Source organism: Pseudophryne corroboree, chromosome 7, assembly GCF_028390025.1.
Source record: "Pseudophryne corroboree isolate aPseCor3 chromosome 7, aPseCor3.hap2, whole genome shotgun sequence".
Taxonomy (NCBI): Eukaryota; Metazoa; Chordata; class Amphibia; order Anura; family Myobatrachidae; genus Pseudophryne; species Pseudophryne corroboree.
This window is the reverse complement of record NC_086450.1, coordinates 425,773,702-425,794,824: the sequence shown is the minus strand read 5'-3', so window position 1 is coordinate 425,794,824 and position 21,123 is coordinate 425,773,702. Positions and strand designations below refer to the sequence as shown.

The window sequence follows — 21,123 nt, the reverse complement described above, 5'->3', positions numbered from 1 at the left end:
TTTCTGTGATCGCTGGCCCTGATATGTGGGAATTATGTATGATGCATGTTATAGTTGCTTCAGTTCTAATTATGCCCTCTTAATGGACATGCACTCTAAAATCAAGCAGTTGGAAGCCCCTGTCTAGAAATCCTGCATTCTTCCAACCGTTGCCCTAATCTCATTTATCTCTGTGGCACATCTACATGGTAAGACCTTTATTTTGATACCTTTTTTTTTTTTTTTTTTTCTGATACCTTAACCATATTTTTACGTTCAGCCGTTCTCTCAAAATAGGTCTCACAGTAAAAAAAAACTTTATAAAATTAATACATAGATTTTATGGGAAGCAGTTACCTTACCGACATATACCGACGCCGAGATCCCGAGGGAGAACACAATGCCGGCTTCAGGATACCGACGCCGATCGTGATGCCGGCGTCACATTACCGACAACTGGCATCCCGTACGTCCTTACAGCAGGGCGCACTGCCGTGTGTGAGGGGGAGGTTAGGTTTAGGCTGCAGAAGGGGGGTGAGGCTGCAGTGCGGGGAAGCTTAGGGTTAGGGACCTGGGAGGGAGGATTAGGGTTAGGGACCTGGGAGGGAGGGTTAGGGTTAGGGACCTGGGAGGGAGGATTAGGGTTAGGGACCTGGGAGGGAGGGTTAGGGTTAGGGACCTGGGAGGGTTAGGGTTAGGGACCGGGGAGGAAGGGTTAGTGTTAGGGACCTGGGAGGGAGGGTTAGGGTTAGGGACCTGGGAGGAAGGGTTAGTGTTAGGCATCAAGCGGGGAGGGTTAGGTTCAGGCACCCAACAGGGAGGGGTAGGGTAGGGGGAAGATTAGTGGGCATACTGGGGGGGTTGTCTGTATTGTGATGGTAGGTATTCTAACCGCCTGCATCCCGTCCATCGGCAAAGCATACTGATCCTGAATTTATAAAGCATGGTTATAATAATGAGATGGTTGGAGAGTGACTGTGTTCCTTCCTGGAATAACCTGGCTGTGCCCCCTCTACCAAAGGACTCCAGTTTTGCACCAGCCCACAGTTGTTGATCAGGTTTTGTCCTATACTTGCAATAAACAAAATACAATACTGAAAGCACGGAATAAGCAGTAAAATGTGCATCATACTGCTCATATGTGAGGACCACTGGGGAGGGGGCAATGTTGCTCAGGCTAGTGGCATCTGGAAGGGGTGGGGTATGCTGGTTTTAGTACTAATTGCTAGAGGCCTGGCTAACCAGTCGTAGGGGGTAATTCAGACCTGATCGCTCGCTAGCGTTTTTTTGCAGTCCAGCGTTCGCATAGTCGCCGCCCACCGGGGAGTGTATTTTAGCTGTGCAAGTGTGCGATCGCATGTGCAGCCGAGCAGTACAGTTTCTGAGCAGCCCAGGACTTACTCAGCCGCTGCGATCACTTCAGCCTGTCCGGGGCCGGAATTGACGTCAGACACCCGCCCTGCAAACGCTTGGATACGCCTGCGTTTTTCCAACCACTTCCTGAAAACGGTCAGTTGCCACCTTCTTCCTGTCAGTCTCCTTGCGATCAGCTGTGCGAATGGATTCTTCATAAAACCCATTGCACAGCAACGATCCGCTTTGTACCCGTGTGACGCGCCTACGCATTGCGGTGCATACGCATGGGCAGTTCTGACCTGATCGCAGCGCTGCAAAAACGCGCTAGCGAGCGATCAGGTCTGCATTACCCCATAGGGCGGTATCCACATAGCCGCTGTAATTTATTTGCCCAGAGTTACCCACTTATCTGGAATGTTGTTGCACATTCTTTAGTAAGGCTAAATCAAATCCGCGATAAGCATGCATTCTTTCCCTTATCGCAGCCGCGAAAACAAACAGGTCTGCGACTTTTTGTGGATCCTATGTGTTTTCGGCAGGAAATGGAACGTCTTTCAGTCGGAATAAACGGGCTAATTGAATAGTTCAAAGAAAAAAATAGTTGCAAAAAAAAAAAATCAGGGGTGATTGAATACCCCTCATGGGCTGTTAACACTTGATATCAAGCAGAAAGTCTTATTTTAAGTATCAGGAATTATTCCGGTAAGATCTGGCACTCAACAAAAGAGTGTAAATAAAAAACGGAAAAAAAAAAATAGTTTCCTTTAATTACTATTTAAGCTTGTGGAATTTTCATTAGAACCAAAGCATTCCGGGAGATGAATACTAATCTGCGGAAAGTGCTTGAGTTTTATAATGGAGGCATGTGATACTCATGCAGTTTCTATATAGAAACTAGTCTGTCATCATACATTGCTCCTTGCTCGCGTTTTGTCAAAACTGACGCATTTCTCTATATAAACAGTCAGTTTCCTTAGCAAAGGTTTTGCATTTCTTATTTTGCTCACAGACAATGTCACACTATTCAGTATATCCACTCCCCCCTGGAACAGTCGCTGGAGTAAATTTACTATAGCTTCTGAAACAGAGAATTGGTGATGTTGCCTATAGCAACCAAACAGATGCTATCTATCATTTCTCTGTTGCTTTTTAAAAAATGATAGACAGCATCTGATTGGTTGCTGTAGGCAACATCACCAAATCTCCGTTTTAGAAGCTTTAGTAAATTTACCCCACCGAGTCACAATCTTAGTGCTGCGAAACACACATTCGGCTGGTTAGGGTGTTCTTTTAGGTTAATATGGTCGTGATAATTTGTGAGTTGTGTATACCTGGATGGTCTGCCCAGTGTACATCTAGGTGCCTACCTACCCTTGACCCTACGTGCAGTGGGGCTGGGTCTGTTATGCCGGTGGTCAGAATACCGACCACGGTATTCGGACAGTGAGAATCCCGACAGGGGGGATGTAAGTATTCTTACCTTCCCCCAATGGCCTTCTAACCCTTCCCTCCTGCAGCTTAAACCTACCGCCCCCCGTCCTCCCCCACAGCCTAACCCTTATCTTCCCCGGGGGTACCTAACCCCCCCCCTCCCCCACCACCACCACCCTTCCCACAGACTAAACCTAACCCTTCACATCAGCCTAACCCTCCCCGCGGGTGCCTATCCCTAACCCCTCTCCACACAGCCTAAACCTAACCCCCCCTTCCAGCAGCCTAACCCTAACACTCCCCCCGCAGCCTAAATCCACCCCACCCCGCGACTTGCCTGTCCTCTGTGCCGTGAGTGTAGCAAACGGGATTCCGGCACCAGTCTTCTTAGCTGTGTCGGGCAGGGACGTGCAGTCAGGGGAGGCAGTGCCTCCCCTGTCATTAAAGATTGCACTAATACAAAGAAGGTACTTATGACACACATACTGTGTCATAAATAACTTCTTCATAGTAATCTATTAATTTTAGTACATGAAAGTAGTTTGGGAGGCACTGATAACAGTGCCTCCCGTTAACAATGGGAACGAAGATAAAGCAGGGGGCGGGGCCAAGCACTGGGCTGTAAAAGCCCATTCAAAAAACAGGGGAAAGCGGCACACATAGAAGTGCCTCGTTGACAGGGACGGGCTTTTAGCACACATCAAAGCACGCCCCTGTCAACGAGGCAACTGTGATTGGACAGGTGGATCCAGTGCTGGATCCACTGTCCAATCACCCATACTCGGCGGGGGAAAAGCAGCAGCGGGACCCGGCGGATAGCATGACTTGCCTGGCTGTAGTGGTGGGAGCCTGACCACTGCAGCGGTGTCCTCAAGGGCGGCGGCGGCAAGCGGCGCAGATCTCCTGGAACCAGCGGCTCTTCCCTCTCCATCCTCCTCTTCCGCCGTCCCAGGGCTCTGGGTTGGGGAGAACTGCAGCAGGTACATGGGGATGACGCGTCACATATGTACCCGAAGGTACCAGTGCGGGGCTGCTGCTGCTGGCGGTGGGAGTGGGCTATTTTGGTTTCAGCATTACAGCCGGGCTAAGGAGCAGCAGATCGGGTAGCCACTACCAGGGCCGTACTGTGCGGGAAGGTGAGGTGCCCATCCCCGGGACAAGAACGGGGACTCGGGGAGGGGCGGCGGGCTGACCTCAGTGCGGCTGCTCTCACATCACACGGTGGTGGCGGCTTCTCCTCGTCATAGTAGCGAGCAGGGAGAAGAGATGCTGCCATGTAATAAATTATTATAATACTTCTATATGTACAATCCAATTACTGAATCAAGGTAAATTATACTATTCTAAGTGCTGCCAATTCTTATGCTGGGTGAGGTGCAATATTACATTGATTTTATATGTGTGTGTGTGTGTGTGTGTGTGTGTGTGTATATATATATATATATATATATGTGTGTGTGTATATATATATATATATATATATATCAATCAATCACTCACATGGACGTAGTGCAGAAGGGCAGAAAAGCCAGTGCCTCCCCAGCCAATGACCTCACCGCACGTCACTGGACTGTCGGGATCCTGGTGTCTGCATTTTGACAGTCCGAATCCCGATCAACAAGATCCTGACCGGATCCCGTGCAGAGATCTCCAATGGGTGACCGTGCAAGACTGTAAATGTTAAATCTAAACGCAATCTCCTACCACTTTAGAACTAGCCTTTTTAATAAGTTGAACTCCTTCGTTTGGCCCTGTATTTGACTTAAGTTGCTCATGAGGTTGATTTGGGAGGGACTCTTCTTCATCTCTGGAACCATTAATGGAGTAATCAGTTTGAGCTACAACTAAATTTTACCTTTTAGGTAGAGTTCTGCAAGAAAGTTTGTCTGTCGGCACATGTGGAGCTTCCAGCGGAATCCGGAGGCTATAAAATGAGATTAGAACAGTTAGACAACACTGGTGTTGGTTTCAGGATAGTTGGGGGGGGGGGGGGGGGGGGGGGAACTATAATAATTTCCTCGTATAAAGTATAAATTGGGAACTGTTTAAAGCCAAAAATAGCTGCAATCTGTTACTATACAGCAATAGACTGTTCTGACCAAGCTTGACACCGCAGCCACTAATGATGGTCGGCAATCAGTGCACAGTTGGCCAGATGGAGCTGAAATTGTCTCTCGTTATGGTTGTTTAAATCAGACCCCCATGCCCTTTAACTGTGTCTGTGCGCTCAAGATACCTTTTGTAGGTACAACACAAAGGAATCAAAGCCATAACTATACGTGGGTGTATGCATCATGTCTTGCAGTAAAATTGTGAGGCCACTACATTCCCAGAATGCCTTTGAATTCAGGAGCCATTTTTTTTCTTATGCCCAGTATTGGGTCACAGATGAAAGTTTGATTCTTCATAACGATGTGATGTGAGGAAGAAATGAGTAACGTCCATCATCATGGATTGTTCAGAGAAAAGATTATCCCCAGAGGCAGCGTGAAAGAACGAGAAAACCAGCAGGCTTTTTGTCATTTGATTAATAGCCCTATTACGTGCGAGGGAACATTTTTTCCCTCTCAGTTTTACATCTGATGAAGGCTTCATCTTTCCTCAGAACCGGGGCTCTAAAAATAGTGTAAATAACTGATGTCCTGCGTATGACGATTTCTCATTTTTGTTTTCTGTTTCTGAGAAGCCAGTAGAATAAAAGAACAATGCGAAAACACATGCTCACGTTTGCAGCGGCACGGATGAGGCGTTTAGAAGATGCTGCTCAACACCCCTAAGTTAAAGGGAACCAGTGGATTGATGTTGGATTTCACACAACTTTCTGTGCACCCATTATTTTAAGCTATGATATCACAGCAGCTTAACAGACAGACATTCTATCTATAATCTTAGCCCATAGATGTTCCTTAAATAAACAGAGCACACAACTGTTGTAAGACAAGGATGGACGGCCATATTTGCTCTCCAACAGTTTTTGAACTACAAAGTCCAACATGCGGTTATATATAACAGGGTCTGGGTTACTTTAGCGGGACCCCTGCTCAGCTACCACAATGGTACTGGTGAGCAGATATTTCTTGAATCTGGTGGGTATATAGATGATAGAATATCTTATAGCGGTCAATTTTTTATTTGAGTGACACGGACAGTATAAAATAATAAAAAAATTGATGTTAAATTTTGATAACTGACGGAGTGTCCCATGACAGACGACTGGCGCTTAGGTTGTCATTAATGCGTGTTATTATAATGAGGTTTGCCTCATCTTTGTCCACTTTTATAATAATAATTACCGTATATACTCGGGTATAAGTCGACCCGAATATAAGCCGAGGCACCTAATTTTACCACAAAAACCTGGGAAAACTTATTGACTTGAGTATAAGCCTAGGGTGGGAAATGCAGCTCTAGCCGTACACAGCCCTCATAGTGCCAGATATGCCCTCATAGTGCCAGATATGCCCTCATAGTGCCAGATGTGCCCCCACAGTGCCAGATGTGCCCCCACAGTGCCAGATATGCCCCCACACTGCCAGATATGCCCCCACAGTGCCAAACATTCCCCCACAGTGCCAGATATGCCCTCATACTGCCAGATATGCCCCCTCAGTGCCAAATATGCTACTTCCCCCCCAAGTGTCAAATATGCTCCCCCAGTGCCAGGTACAACTTACCCTCCCGCGCTCCCCCGCTGTTTTGTGAAGGAGGGACACGGAGGGCACAGCGCGTGCCTCTCCTGTGTCTCTCCGGCGGCGGGTCTGTTAAATGAAGTGCCGGTTCGTGAGCCAATCAGCCGCCGCTGCCGCCAGAGACGCAGGAGGGACACAGGAGAGGCGCGCGCTGTGCCCTCTGTGTCCCTCCATCACAAAACAGCTGGGGAGCGCGGGAGGGTAAGTTTTCCCAGGCAGCAGTTACGGAGCATCACTCGAGTATAAGCCGAGGAGGGGCTTTTTCAGCACAAAAAATGTGCTGAAAAACTCTGCTTATACTCGAGTATATACGGTATTATTATTATTATTTTTATTTATATAGTGCTCTTTCTCCAGACAGGACTTAATGCGCTTAACAGACGTCAAAAACACAGCACTTGGGGGGTTATTCAGGTTTGTTAGCAAACCCAAAAAGTTAGCATTTGGTCAAAACCATGTTGCACTGCAGGTAGGGCAGATGTAACATGTGCAGAGAGATTTAGATTTGGGTGGGTTATATTGTTTTTGTGCATGATAAATACTGGCTGCTTAATTTCTACACTGTGATTTAGATTTCAGTTTGAACACACCCCACCCAAATCTATCCAGATGAGGCAGCAGTCTAGGGCACACTACGTAGGATTACCTTGGGTGGAATAGGTCACGCCCAGAGGAGATGACCCAATATGGGTGGTTGCAGCATCTTAACGCTGGACGTAGGGTCCCAACAGTCAGGTCCAGGTAGTTTTCTCATCCCATCCATGAGTGTACCAGGTGAGGCAGCCATGTTGGGTGCACTACGAAGGTTACACTGTGGGAGATAAGCCATACAAGTACAACTGACACGTGTGTAATGTGATATACCCTGTATGAATACATGCATGTACTGTAGTACATCCTGCCCATGTAGGAATCGGGTGGAGAAAGGGTTAGGTCTCAACCAGAAACCTCTTAAAGGAACAGATTTCTCAGTCACCTGGATAAATGAGCTTTGAAATTGCGAAAACCCAATGTGATTCATAAAATGTATTATTCTTTATTATTAGGTTCATAGTACATATGAGGGGAACCCAGAGCATTGTGTTACAATGTCGATACAAGAGAATAAACACAATGACTGGCGATGCTAATGCAAATAATTATTATGCACAGGATCATGAAATATTGTATAATAATAACAACAGTGTTTTCACTGTCCATGCATGTTTTTTCTTTTGCTTGCTCTTATAGGTTGTGCATACTTACCCACTATGCTGGCAGGCATTGTAACGGGGGTGGGGCTACAATGATGCGATTTAGCGCAAATCGCGTCATAAGGTTCCCCTCAGACCGCCCAATTGTACTCTGTCGTGGGTGGCCGAGAGGGGGATGCGGGGGGAAGGGGGGGGGGGGCAGCTGGCAGGGAAAGCGGAATACTTGGCCACCTTTACGGGAGGGCGGGAGCCCAACCAATTTTTGGAAGCCTCCCGGCCATTCCGGGAGGGTAGGCAAGTATGAGGTTGTGTAACAGTGTGATGTACTCACAGATTTTTTTAATGCAACTTGTGGCAATGCAAACATTTGTATTAGTGCATGGACTAATAATACACGAAAATACTAATTGTGTGAAAGTAAAAATAAAAGTGACGCGTTTCACTGTAACATGGCTGCTGCGCGTTTCATGGAAAGCATCTGCTTCTTCAGGCAGTTGTTCAAGCAGCGACGGCTTCTGTGAGTTATCAGCAGCAAGTTATCACAAGTGCAGTATTCACATACAGAAAAGCTGACCGTATGATGGGCCTAATTTATGTTTGTGGGATTGCACAGCCGCAAGGAATCATCTGTGCAATTCCGTGTAATTCAAATTCTGATGCATCAGGGGGCGTCTGGAGGAAATGGATGCGTCCTGTTAGCATTAGCGAGGATCTGAGTGCTGCATCTGAGGACTGTCAGCCTGTGAAAGCTGAAGCTTACTCAGGCTGGCCGGCAGATCCGGACACTCGATGATGCAGACCCTGGACCTGTCACGCCTACAAAACAGGGGTGGCACGTCCCTATTTTGAAGAATGGTGCCGGTTGCTGCCCCCCAAACATCGCAGCATGTCAGTCATGCGGGTTACAGGGCGCTGCGTGTGATATCACAACTCATGTAATCGAATTTTCTTATGCATATTTATTTAGGAGAGAAATTACAAATTTTGAAGATTATTCATTTATGAATAGTGAAGACAGTTGGCAGGGGAAAAAACCTGGTGGTAACTGGTTCAGATGAGTTTCCATAATATTATGGACTTCACGGATGGTGTAATGGTTAGCATTACTGCCTCACAGCTGCAGTGAGGTCATGGGTTCAATTCCCACTATGGCCCTAACTGTGTGGAGTTTGTATATTCTCCACGTACTTGTGTGGGTTTACTCTGGGTACTCCAGTTTCCTACTACAATCCAAAAAGTAGGTTAATTGGTTCCCAACAAAATTAACCCTAGCGTGAATGTGTGTACATGTGGTAGGGAATATAGATTGTAAACTCTACTAGGGCAGGGACTGATGTGAATGGCCAAATATTCTCCGTACAGTGCTGCGGAATATGTGTGCGCTATACAGGCTTGGACTGGCCCACAGGGGTAGAGGGGAAACCACCGGTGGGCCCCACTGCCTGGCGGCCCACCTCCTGCTCTAAGGATCAGGTTCCAGACTGTGCACTGGAATTACACATGTTACATTATACTGGACTATGGTGTTTTTTTCTACAGTGCGTTGCTGTTAATTAATCTGGTACATTATCATGCATGCAGCAGATTAATTTACTGTATATATTTATGAAGGGGCCCAGATGTTGCACTCTCTATAATGCTTAGTCAAACCAATGATGTGGCATGCCACACCCCCTCTGCAGACTGACCACACTCCTAAACATGGGCCCCTTCCACTGCATTCCCCCGGTGGGCCCTACATGCCCCAGTCCGACACTGGCGCTGTATAAATAACAGGTAATAAATAATACTGAATAATGATATTAAGACAGTGCCTCCCCTGTCATTAGTGATTAAAATTACACATATTCTGTGTCATTAGTATCTGCTTTTTATTATACTAATCATTTTTACACTAAAATCAGGTTTGGGAGGCACCGCTGTAAAGGTGGGGGGGGGGGGGGGGGGGCAAGTCGCGGGCAGTAAAAGCCTATTAAAAAAACACAGTGAAAATGGCACTAGTATAAAGGCCAGTACTCACTGGCAGCACACATCTCTCCCGCCGCTCAGCACGGCGCGATGTGTGCTGAGCGTGCGGGGGGAGACGGGGGGGAAGCTCATTTCACCCTGCGGGTGAAATGAGCGACCTGCTAGATTGGCCTGTATGCAGGCTCAATCTAGCACCAGAGACAGCGATGTGCGTGGCTGCGCATCGCTTTCGCTGTGAGGGGTACACACGGAGCGATCATGCTTAAAATCTAAGCAATCTAGTCAGATTGCTTAGATTTTAAGCAGCGATCGCTCCGTGAGTACCCCCCTTTAGTGCCACGATGACAGGGACGTGTTTTTAGTCCACATAAAAGCACGCCCCTGTGAGTCAGACAGATGTGATTAGACAACGGATCCGTCACTGGATACAGCTGTCCAGTGATGGAGCCGCTGTCATCACTAAGTGGGCAGCGGGGTGTGTGGCAGAGGTGCGGGCGTTAGCAGGAGCCGGCGGGGATATCTGGCATGACAGCAGGCCTGCATCCAAGAGGATCCAGTCCCTGCCTGTCATTTTGCAGAGTTCAGCAGCGGAGCGGTTCAAGTTTCAAAAATGGTGCGGTTAGCTTCAAATTTTTAATCTAAGATGGCTGCTGCAAGCCAATCACGGTAGCCGCATCATCGCCCCACCCCTTATAGAAGCCGACGGATGACGCTCTAAGATCAGGGAAGGTGGCAGCCCCCAGGAGTAGACTTCAGAAGTCCTGGGAAGGGGGTGGCCATGCCAAAGAGCTGCCCAAAGGCCACCGCCCCCCAGGTGAAGACCCTGTATAATATATTTTTTTTTTTTAAATGTGTCATGTATATATGCTGAGGTAGGCTTGCTGGGACCTGTAGGCTGCCTGTAAAGAACAATATTAGTACAGGTTGAGTATCCCTTATCCAAAATGCTTGGGACCAGAGGTATTTTGGATATGGGATTTTTCCGTATTTTGGAATAATTACATACCATAATGAGATATCATGGTGATGGGACCTAAATCTAAGCACAGAATGCATTTATGTTACATGTACACCTTATACACACAGCCTGAAGGTAATTTTAGCCAATATTTTTTATAACTTTGTGCATTAAACAAAGTGTGTCTACATTCACACAATTCATTTATGTTTCATATACACCTTATATACACAGCCTGAAGGTCATTTAATACAATATTATTAATAACTTTGTGTATTAAACAAAGTTTGTGTACATTGAGCCATCAGAAAACAAAGGTTTCACTATCTCAGTCTCACTCAAAAAAGTCTGTATTTCGGAATATTCCGTATTTCGGAATATTTGGATATGGGATACTCAACCTGTATACCATGAACCCTGCACCCACCGCCACCAGCGGTGCAGGGCATAGCACTGCTGGTTGTTGCTCGGGAGGGGGGACTCCATTTATTTTTTTCTGGGGTCCCCAAATGCCAAAGAATTCCAGCCCTGGGTTGCCTGGTTTGGGGGAAGTTCAATGTGATGGCAGGGGGACACCCGACTGAGTGTCCCCCCTGCCATGGAATCACTCTACCTAGCTGGTTTAGACAGGTGTTGGTTTTGCTTAAATATGGGGAACCCTGTTTTTTTTTATATATGGATAGGAAAGGAAGGGGGGGTTGCATCAGCCAGTGCCTCCCCAGCCACTGACCTCACCGCATGTCACTGCACTATAAGTGAATGTATCAGTGGAAGAGAAACTATTATGTGTCTTTAGGAAAATACAGACAAGAGCTTGGCTTAATACAATGATCTGTTACATTTGCTAATTAATCTTTATATTAGTTACGGGGATTGTACAGGGGATTTTGTAGGAGATTGTCTTGTGCTGATCAGCCTATTAACTGTAATTTTCAGCTGACTTGTTTAATATACAAGGGCTAAGTGTAATTGACCAGCACGGAAGTGAATGTCAGCCTCTGTACTTGTCACCTTGCAAATTACAATACATTAGTGTTTAGTGTTAATCAGTATTCATCCTCAGTGACTTCTGATGAGCACATGTATGTTTCCCACACTATGGGGACGCAATGTGTCTATCCCACACTAAAGACGCAGGGGCTTATGTTCCAAGATTACAGAACTGCCTGCGTTTCGGCTAGTTTGCTGCTAAATTTAAAACGGCAATCCGTTTTATAAGGGAAAACCAGCTTTATAACTAATTGCTGCTTTTATTTACCTGCAAAGTCGCCGAAGTCCCAACTGTTCCGTAATGTCCGAACCTATTACATTAACACCTCCCCTTCCAGCGTCATGTATTAAATGTAGAAATTGTTCTTTATATTATAACAACAATATTCCAGAGTTTTTTTTATTTTTATGTGTTTTTTTTTTAATTGTCAGTGGCTCACATACATGCTGAGACTTGTAGTTCAACAACCATTGGAGCTCCAGAAGTTTCCCTGCCGTAACCGTCGGGGTGAATCATGTTTTATCCAATTGTTATACAGGTTGAGTATCCCTTATCCAAAATGCTTGGGACCAGAGGTATTTTGGATATCGGATTTTTCCGTATTTTGGAATAATTGCATACCATAATGAGATATCATGGTGATGGGACCTAAGTCTAAGCACAGAATGCATTTATGTTACATATACACCTTATACACACAGCCTGAGGGTCATTATAGCCAATATTTTTTATAACTTTGTGCATTAAACAAAGTGTGTCTACATTCACACAATTCATTTATGTTTGATATACACCTTATACACACAGCCTGAAGGTCATTTAATACAATATTTTGAATAACTTTGTGTATTAAACAAAGTCTGCGTACATTAAGCCATCAAAAAACAAAGGTTTCACTATCTCACTCTCACTCAAAAAAGTCCGTATTTCGGAATATTCCGTATTTCGGATATTTGGATATGGGATACTCAACCTGTAGTATGTAATGTGCTATTAGAGCATTCTGATATCATACGATGTTGTGGCACGATACCTAGGGCTATTAACACCTGCCTTCTGATAGTAATAGCCCGTCGTGACACAGAACGACGTGCCTGGAAATAAAACTAGTTGCTTTCAGCCAGTCTACAGTAATAAGTATCAAGGGCATAGATGCAGCCGAATTTAATAGCTCTCGCTCTGCTCTATGCATCGTGCCGTGTTTTACAGACTTACAGCAGAGATATCACAAAGGCTGTATGATATGGGCTATGTAAATGCCGCTATGTATAGAATTATGCTTTGATTTGTATTGATAAGCCAGAATTTAAAACTCGATTGTACTGTGAAAAAAAAATTGGAGGCATTTCATTTTTATTAGTCTTTCACTTGAGACCTCAATAGATTCTGGTTGGCTGGAATACCCCCCTGCAGTGCTCCTTTTAAACAAGCCCTACCGTCCATCTTTCTACAAAACCCAGATAGTGTTTTGGTGAGAGGTGTCAGGGCATAAAGTCATACTGAGTGCAGCTGCATTAAGCAGCAGCACAATCTGAGCCTCACCTTGGAAAGGTCTGCTTCCAGCCTGACTGTCATCAGGTAATATTATGCCGGCACAGATGTGTATACTTTTATCCAAGAATGTTTGATGTCTATTATGATTTGACAGTAGCTGTTCTTCATGGCAGCGGCTAATGTATTTGTACTGTGTGTTTTTCTTTCACCTCAGAAACTCCAGCCCAGCCGGTCTGATCCTCACGGCAGTGGTGGCTCTCTGCTACAAGGTCGCCATCTTGTTTGAAGGGTATGTCACTTTTCAGCCTTTAATGATTAAAAAAAAAAATATATATCCCACTTGGTGAATTAAGAAAATCTCAGTTGAATTAGAAGCTTATATTTAAATGGTGTGAGGTGTTGAGTATTTTTAGAAAGCTTAATCCAAGGCACCATTTTAATCCCTTTTTCTGACATATTTCCCAGGGTTAAATTGGTTTTCAATCTCCAAACGACTTAATGTGGGGGAGGGAGGGGAGGAGAGTGCTTGGACTGTCACCTCACTGCTAATCAGAATCCTATATAATAAAAGGCTAACGCTGCTCCTCACCTCTATGGGGGGAATTCAGGTGTTTTGTGCGCCAGTAGATGTCGCCCGACAGAGCAATTCAAGTGTTTCTCCGTTCGGGCACGCACAGCTGCCGATGTTGACATTACTGTTATGATGATCCATAATTTTGACGGGCTGGTATCTAGTAATTATAATAAAAACTGCAATATAGCAAGTTATAGAGGTGCTTGGCATAATTTGGCCCAAAAATATACACCCACCATATGACCTCATCTAACACTAAGGTTCAAATCCAGGATTTCACGGTACCCCCCAGGTCAGCACAAACCAATCGTCTCAAGGTAGCATGCCGGCAGCCAGTAGATGGCGCCCAACAGAGCAATTCAAATGTAGCTCAGTTCGGGCGCAATCAGCTGCCAGCGTCTACATTCCAGCTCGCACCCGCCGGGTGTGGCGATTTGAAATGTGTGAAAAGTGATCCGCTTGGGCGCCCAAACAGTACTTTTCCCGATTGCACCCATTAGTTTAGTAGGGTTTAGCCGCTTTACGTAGCTAAACCCAACACTAATGGGCGCGATCAGCACGATAGGGGACATCAATTGTCTTTTGCCCTCTGTGATCTCCCATCACTTTAGACGGGAGATCGGGGGTGAAAACATTAGAATTCCCCCCTAAGTGTCAAAAGGTGTAGCAGCAGTTACATAGCGAAGACTTAATGTGTGGCTTTTTTGCATCAATTGCTAATTGTATTGTTTTAGCATCTTATATTAGTTTCTTTTAGTGTCTTGTTTTGAGGGGTTTTTTTTACAAACGCTTTTGTATCATCTATGCAGTGTTGTTTTTATATAATCTACACACAGTTATTTTGTTGGCCTTGAATACAAATCACGACTGACAATTGGTCGCACCTCTTACCTGTACAGAGGGATGAGCTGCCGAGACCAACAAAATTAAACAGGCCTGGCCAGATGATATAGCGCCTTTGGTGAAAAATCCGGAAAGAAGCTAGAAAGCAAATGTTGGGGATGTACAAATAATAAATAAAGTTGTATTGCGCCATTGGCCTCAGTGATGTCACGGATTCCTATTGAATTAATAGGCCCCATTCTCAAGAACAGGTTTAGCCCACTTGGCCGGTGCCAACAGTGCGCCCAGTTGTTCAAATACACTTTTTGGGGCCGATTCAATCACACTTGAGCTGCCGCCATTGCAACAGCTTCGGCGGCTTCACAGGACATGTCTCTGGTTAAGTTTCTGCTTGCAGATCATGGAGCTTATCATACGTAATTACACAGCGCGGGGTTCCGGCGGCAGCTCGCGTGTAATGGAATCGGTCCCTTTGAATTAACATTTGTAAAATTGTCCTGATAATTTATGGTATCAATTTATAATCCTAAAAATCACCTGAGAACAATAACTTATCATGCCTTTGGATCTTATGTATGTGTTCCTATATTTTTAGTCTATGCGGAGGAAAAAACAAGGTTCAGGGCTCAATTACACATATGCATTTGGAAAAATGGGTAAAAACTTGTGTAAATGACAGCACATGCACATTTTAATGCACAACACTTATATACTGTATACCAGGGCTGGCCAAACCGGTCCTCGAGATCTACCAACAGTTCATGTTTTCCAGGCCTCCTGGAGACCTGTAGAATTGTCAGTTAGGAATGAATGCAGCACATCCTAATTAGTAATGCCTACACCTGTGCACCAGCTAGGAGGTCTGGAAAATGTGATCTGTTGGTAGATCTCGAGGACTGGTTTGGCCAGCCCTGCTGTATACCAATATAATTTCCAAGTATTGGACAATAATGCATGAGAAATATGTTCTATGCTGTAAAAGTTGTTCCTGTAGCGGAGAAAAACACAGACAGAAAGCAAAGCATGGGTGTGATCGTGACTGCAGGGAGTAATGTACTAGGGATAAAGTTTAATAAAACAAAAGACGCCTCTATCTAGGCATAATGAATTGAGCCCAAAATCACAGGCATCATTTGTGTTGTGTTCATTAAAAAAAAATCCACAATTGCAACCATGGCCCTCATTCCGAGTTGATCGCTAGCTGCCGTTGTTCGCTGCGTAGCGATCATTTAAAAAACCGCCAAAGCTACGCATGCGTATGAGCTGCAATGCGCACGCATGTCATACGGGTACAAAGAGCATCGTTGTGCCTCTAGCGACGATTCCATTTGCACAGCCGAACGCAAGGAGATTGACAGGACGAGGGCGTTGATGGGTGTCAACTGACCTTTTTCTGGGAGTGTTTGGAAAAACGTAGGCGTTTGCAGGGCGGGTATCTGATGTCAATTCCGGGACCTTCGTCACTAGAATCATCGCACAGAATAAGTAACTACAGGCCTGGTCTTTGTTTGCACAAAATGTTTTTGTTCCTCTCGGCTGCACCGGCGTTCGCACTCTTGCAAAGCGAAAATACACTCCCCCGTGGGCAGCGACTATGCGTTTGTGCGGCTGCTAAAAGTAGCTAGCGATCGATCAACTCGGAATGAGGGCCCATGTGCAAACAGCAACAAGAAATTTGGTAACTGCTCAATCCAATTAGTAATGTCATCCAGGTGCATGAAAGGGGATGGGTTATTCTGAACGAGAGAAAACGGGTATTCCCAGCACACGCAGGGGCAAACGCAGGATTTGTAAAGGAGGGGGGGGGAGTCCATCAGACAAACTTCCCCATGACTTCCTCAGAAGCAACGTGAAATCACACAATGAGATTTTAGGACTTTCTACATTTTTATACGTTTAATTTGCCAGAGGTCAGGATACCGACTCCGGAATCCCGACAGCCGACAATGCTGCCAGCCGGAATCCCTGCACAACAGGGCTATTTTACTCGTGGATGTCCACAGCGTGGCGAGCGCAGCAAGCCTGCAAGGGGACTCTTAGCGCTCGCCCCGCTGCCGGCATTCTGGAGGACAGGATGCCGTCATCGCGTCCGCCGGTAATACATACCGAACCCCTTTCTACACCTCACTTGCTATATGCTATGATCTTAGACTTCAGGTGCTATTAATATATTTGTATCTCAAGTAGCCTGCAGTAATTTTAATTATACATCATTTTCATATCACTATTTACTCTTTATTTTGAAATAATGTATTCAGTTAGTTCTGTTCCCATTTGTTTTTCCTAGTGCTATTAACCTTGTTAATTTGGCTAGAAAAAGACAAAATAGTACCACTGCGCTAAATTATAGTCTAGTGCTTATAATATATATACAGATGGAGCCCTGCTATATTGCATAAACCCAATAAATTAGTGCACATGTACAAAAATGTTGGTATACTGTGTTTAAAGTCCTTATGAATATGAAGCAATGGTTGATTGAAGGCAGAAGTTCCTTACCGAGTTCAGCTAGGAAGGGATCAGTCTGTGTGGTCACATTCAGATTAGGTAGCCTCACAAGACTTGTGACCATAAGCTCCGATTCACCTGCCGCTGGCTGAGAGAGGTCACTGTGTGTAGCTCTACCCAGAGGGCCCACGAATCGCGACAAACTGCTGTGAGTGGGCGGAGCCTAATGTCACAAGTGGGTGGAGCTACATTCACGAGTCGCTATTAGCAATAAAATTGATTTGGTCCATCGGGGGGTTTCTGGGTACTCAGAAACTTACCCTGTGTGCGCCACTGACACAGGATGACATCAACAACAGGATTTGAAAACTACATGGTTGTAGATAATGTAGAGATCTCAGTTGCATATATTTGCAAAAATATGGTAAGCCTCCATGTCAATGTCATGGTGTCTCTGATGCTGGAGGTCCCTAATACTAAGTCTATATCCGTGGCGTGGGACCCCACAAGATGAGGAAGGACAGACACCTCAGGGCAGCACACCAGTGAGAAGCTTCAGTAAAGTGTTAATAAGACACAGGTGACAGGTGTAATTAAAATGGTTAAAGGAGTAATAGTCTAGAAACATTATTTGAAAGTGTTACAAAAAGTGCGCTACCCCAAAGCAGTCCAGCCCCAATAGTCCAGGGGGCACCGTGCCCCAAACTCATCCCTATAACAAATAACCGCACCCTATTTGGATCATACAATATACTTGCTAAATATAGTAGGGCCACATGGCAATGGTACATACACAAATATATCTAAATTGGGAGCAAGCCTACCTGGACACACCCTTAGGTTCTCCTAATGGCACTACAGCAACCAGCATACCCTCCAAATGCTGGTCCCATCCATTTCTCTCAGAAGAGCAGCAAGAAATTTGGTAACTGCAAAACAGCGTCTCGCCTAAATGTACGCTGCCCAGCAACAGTAATATATGTGCCTGGTGTCAGTATGGCACACCTGACATGCACTGACGTCCCACTGGCCGCCATATTTTTTACTATTTTCAGCAAAACCCCTCTATTACAGCAGATATATTGCCTTGTCTTGTGTAGAGAAGAAAGCACTCACCAGCATTCACAAACAGCCACAAGCTATTCACCACTGTCCTCATCATCATCCACTATTTATACCTGCCTACATATAATGCAGCTTACGTGAGAGGTGACATTTCTGCAGGTTTTCGTCACAGTGTGAGTGGGTTATTAGTACATTGCTCTAGTGATGTGAGTAGGGGATCTCAACTACTCATGCATTGCAGATACTTATGCTCTCAGGAGACTCAGCCTTGGAGAGAGATAAAGTCCCAACCAATCAGCTCCTGTCACTTTTCAAGCACAGCCTGTAACGTGGCAGCCAGGAGCTGTTTGGCTGGTACCAAGGGCTTAGTAAATAGACCTTAGAGATTCCAATAAAGTTGGCAAGAGGGCTAGATATTAATCCCTCCTAAAGGTTTAGGGAAGGCTGTAATTAATAGGTGAAGTTTATAGTCTTTCCCACTCCTGTTTACAATACGCGGAACACATCTTCCTCTTCCTTATTCAGCCTTTCTCCCAAGTACATCACATTCACCCTTGGGAAATTGGGTGGACTTGTGTATTACTCACATTTGAATGAAAACTAATAACAGATCCTAGGTCAGATTGAAAGGTTGTCCTGTCTGTCTTCAAAAACAATAGTGGTGAAAATGTAGAATAGAAAGGTTGCTTGTGAGCTCTACTTAATCTAAACCAGGGATGGGGAACTTTCGGCCCTCCAGCTGTTGTTGAACTACACATACCAGCATGCCTTGCTACAGTTTCGCTATTTGGCCATACTAAAACTGTTGCAGGGCATGCTGGGATGTGTAGTTCAACAACAGCTGGAGGGCCGAAGGTTCCCCATCCCTGATCTAAACATATAATACAACTGTAAGGGTTGTATCTAAAAAATTTGTTTAGACATATACTTCTAGGGACTGTTTATGTTATGAACTATGGAGATGAAAAAACAAATTCTGATTTTTGTCTGTCTGTCCGTTCCGGCATCACGCAAAACCTGCTGGATGAATTTGGATGGCGTTTTCACTGTTGTGTAGCTTAGAGACCTAGAAGGACACTGAGGTATGTATGATCTTAATGTAACATCAGGGAGAGAAGCAATAAAGGAAAAACCAGGCACGTAACACTCGGCGCGTGCAGTGTACAGGCTCCTCAAGTACAAACGGACTATAAGTACTGAATATAGTTGCAGGGGCAAATGCCCAGGACTGCAGGTGTAAATCTCAGGACCAGCTGCTTCTCCCATGGGCAGCTGTATGTGGCTTGCTCACGAGTTAGTAGCCCCAAACGTCCTTTTGTGTTGATCCCTGAAGGTAAAAATGCAAATATTGTTTACAAAGAGATTTTGTGATCAATGTGTACAATATAAAATTAAGGTAATGGTGGAAATGATGATACTCCTTCGAAGAAAGGGAGTTTTAATTATCCCGTACTTGGACGATCTCCTAATAAAGGCGAGGTCCAAGGAGCAGTTGTTGGTGGGAGTAGCACTATCTCAGGAGGTGCTACACCAGCACGGTTGGATTCTGAATATTCCAAAATCACAGCTGGTTCCGACGACACGTCTACTGTTCCTGGGTATGATTCTGGATACAGTCCAGAAAAAAGTGTTTCTCCCGGAGGAGAAAGCCAAGGAGCTGTCATCTCTAGTCAGAGACCTCCTGAAACCGAAACAGGTATCGGTGCATCACTGCACGCGGGTCCTGGGAAAGATGGTGGCTTCTTACGAAGCAATTCCTTTCGGCAGGTTCCATGCCAAACCAGGGTGTCTCTGCTGTGGTGGCTGCAGAGTGCTCATCTTCTAAAGGGCCGCAGATTCGGCATACATGACTGGGTCCTGGTGACCACGGATGCCAGCCTTCGAGGCTGGGGGGCAGTCACACAGGGAAGAAACTTCCAAGGACTATGGTCGAGTCAGGAGACTTCCCTAAACATAAATATTCTGGAACTAAGGGCCATTTACAATGCCCTAAGTCAGGCAAAATCCCTGCTTCTACACCAGCCGGTACTGATCCAGTCAGACAACATCACGGCAGTCGCCCATGTAAATCGACAGGGCGGCACAAGAAGCAGGATGGCAATGGCAGAAGCCACAAGGATTCTCCGATGGGCGGAAAATCACGTACTAGCACTGTCAGCAGTGTTCATTCCGGGAGTGGACAACTGGGAAGCAGACTTTCTCAGCAGGCACGACCTCCACCCGGGAGAGTGGGGACTTCATCCAGAAGTCTTCACGCTGATTGTAAATCGATGGGAACGGCCACAGGTGGACATGATGGCGTCCCGCCTAAACAAAAAACTAGAGAGATATTGCGCCAGGTCAAGGGACCCTCAGGCGATAGCTGTGGACGCTCTAGTGACACCGTGGGTGTGCCAGTCAGTTTGTGTGTTCCCTCCTCTGCCTCTCATGCCAAGGGTGCTGAGAATAATAAGAAGACGAGGAGTAGGAACAGTACTCGTGGTTCCGGATTGGCCAAGACGAGCGTGGTACCCGGAACTTCAAGAGATGATCTCAAAGGACCCATGGCCTCTGCCGCTCAGACGGGACCTGCTGCAGCAGGGGCCCTGTCTGTTCCAAGACTTACCGCGGCTGCGTTTGACGGCATGGCGGTTGAACGCCGGATCCTGAAGGAAAAGGGCATTCCGGAGGAAGTCATTCCTACGCTGATTAAAGCCAGGAAAGATGTGACTGTGGAGCATTGTCACCGCATATGGCGGAAATATGTTGCTTGGTGTGAGGCCAAGAAGGCCCCAACAGAGGAATTTCAACTAGGTCGATTTCTGCATTTCCTACAAGCAGGAGTGACTATGGGCCTGAAATTAGGCTCCATTAAGGTACAGATCTCGGCTCTGTCGATTTTCTTCCAGAAAGAACTAGCTTCACTGCCTGAAGTTCAGACGTTTGTGAAGGGAGTGCTGCATATTCAGCCCCCGTTTGTGCCTCCAGTGGCACCTTGGGATCTCAACGTGGTGTTGAGTTTCTTAAAATCACATTGGTTTGAGCCACTTAAAACCGTGGATCTAAAATATCTCACGTGGAAAGTGGTCATGTTACTGGCCTTGGCTTCAGCCAGGCGTGTGTCAGAATTGGCAGCTTTGTCATGTAAAAGCCCT

The 21,123-nt window shown here is 45.7% G+C and overlaps 1 protein-coding gene across 1 annotated transcript in view; it reads left to right on the top strand.

The window, feature by feature from the left end:
• PEMT (phosphatidylethanolamine N-methyltransferase) overlaps positions 1–21,123 on the top strand; it is a 445,039-nt gene that overhangs the window by 412,136 nt on the left and 11,780 nt on the right. The window contains exon 6 of the mRNA XM_063934839.1: positions 13,274–13,348. Within this exon, the coding sequence (XP_063790909.1) occupies positions 13,274–13,348 (75 nt within the window). The remainder of the gene's footprint in view (positions 1–13,273; positions 13,349–21,123) is intronic.